The 1,105-nt window shown below is 47.1% G+C and overlaps 1 protein-coding gene across 1 annotated transcript in view; it reads right to left on the bottom strand.

Moving 5' to 3' along the window:
• The window catches only part of LOC125482698 (sorting nexin-27-like), a 4,853-nt gene extending 3,754 nt beyond the window's left edge, over nt 1-1,099 (bottom strand). The window contains exons 1-2 of the mRNA XM_048594825.1: nt 1,060-1,099; nt 28-156 (exon numbers count right to left, since the gene is read on the bottom strand). Of these exons, the coding sequence (XP_048450782.1) occupies nt 28-126 (99 nt within the window). The 5' untranslated portion in view covers nt 127-156; nt 1,060-1,099. The remainder of the gene's footprint in view (nt 1-27; nt 157-1,059) is intronic.
• Nucleotides 1,100-1,105: the final 6 nt, after the last annotated feature.

Consider the following 1,105-nt stretch of genomic DNA (forward strand, 5'->3'; position numbering starts at 1 on the left):
CACCAAAGGCCTTGGAGACGCACTCACATAGGGGGTGTAGATCTTCACCCATCTTGGTTTCTTCTCCCCTCGGGCATACTCAAAGCAGAATGCCATTCCTTCCTCGTCCGTGTCCCATCGCTGCATCTCTTCCCACTCGAAGGAGATGACCTGGTTCTACACAGCAAGGACGGAGGGCAGGACAGCAAGTAACGTTAGTAACGCTATGCTGACTGCGTGTGTCACATAGTCTCTCAAAATACAACTGGCAGCACTTTCTCCGAACGGAGTGTTGAGCTCGATCCCAAAGAACCGGCTGAAACGCACAGACATTTAGACTCAAAGAAAACATTTTAAGAGATATAAATCATAAAGAGGAGTTATTACACAGAGGCAGAGCTAAACTAAGTACCTAGAACACAAATAATGGGGAGACAGCTGAAACACAGGAGTGGTGAACAACAGATTTATATAATGGCATTGCTTGCTTAAATACCTAGAGTATGAATAAAGGGGGACTGCTGAGAGACTGAGGCAGTAAGCAACAGATTTATGTCAGGGCATTAACAGAAACACAAATTGCTGGAAAAGCTCAGGCAGCATCTGTGAACTAAAAAAAGAATCAGATTAACTATGGAACCCAGTTCTGAGGAAGGGTCAGTGGATCCGAAACGTTAAACTCTGATTTTCTCTTTTCCTTCACAGATGCTGCCAGAGCTGCTGAGCTTTTCCAGCAACTTCCGTTTTGGCTCCTGATTTACAGCGGCGTTGTCTGATTAAGTGCCTAAGAGCACGAATAAAGACAGACTGCTGCGTAGTACCTGGAGAGCTGTGAAAGGGAGAACATGTTGGAAAGTGGTGAGGAACCAGATGTACGTCAAATTAAATACCAAGATCATTTGCAGAGAGAGATGGGAGGGACGCGGGAAGAGGAAATGCAGCATTGTGCACGCGAGCCAACTATTAAGGAAGGGATCAGCGTCCAGTTTCGTGTTTCATTTACTGCCCAGTCAGACTGGTACCGGGAGCAGAGCAGGTCCACAAAACGCCTCAGTCTCTCCGTCCAGACATGGCACTAACCTCCAGCTCTCCCTCGTCGGTGCAGGCATGCAGTTTAAAGTGCTTG

The sequence above is a fragment of the Rhincodon typus genome, unplaced genomic scaffold (genome assembly GCF_021869965.1).
Source record: "Rhincodon typus isolate 14 unplaced genomic scaffold, sRhiTyp1.1 hic_rhity00015321, whole genome shotgun sequence".
Classification (NCBI taxonomy): Eukaryota; Metazoa; Chordata; class Chondrichthyes; order Orectolobiformes; family Rhincodontidae; genus Rhincodon; species Rhincodon typus.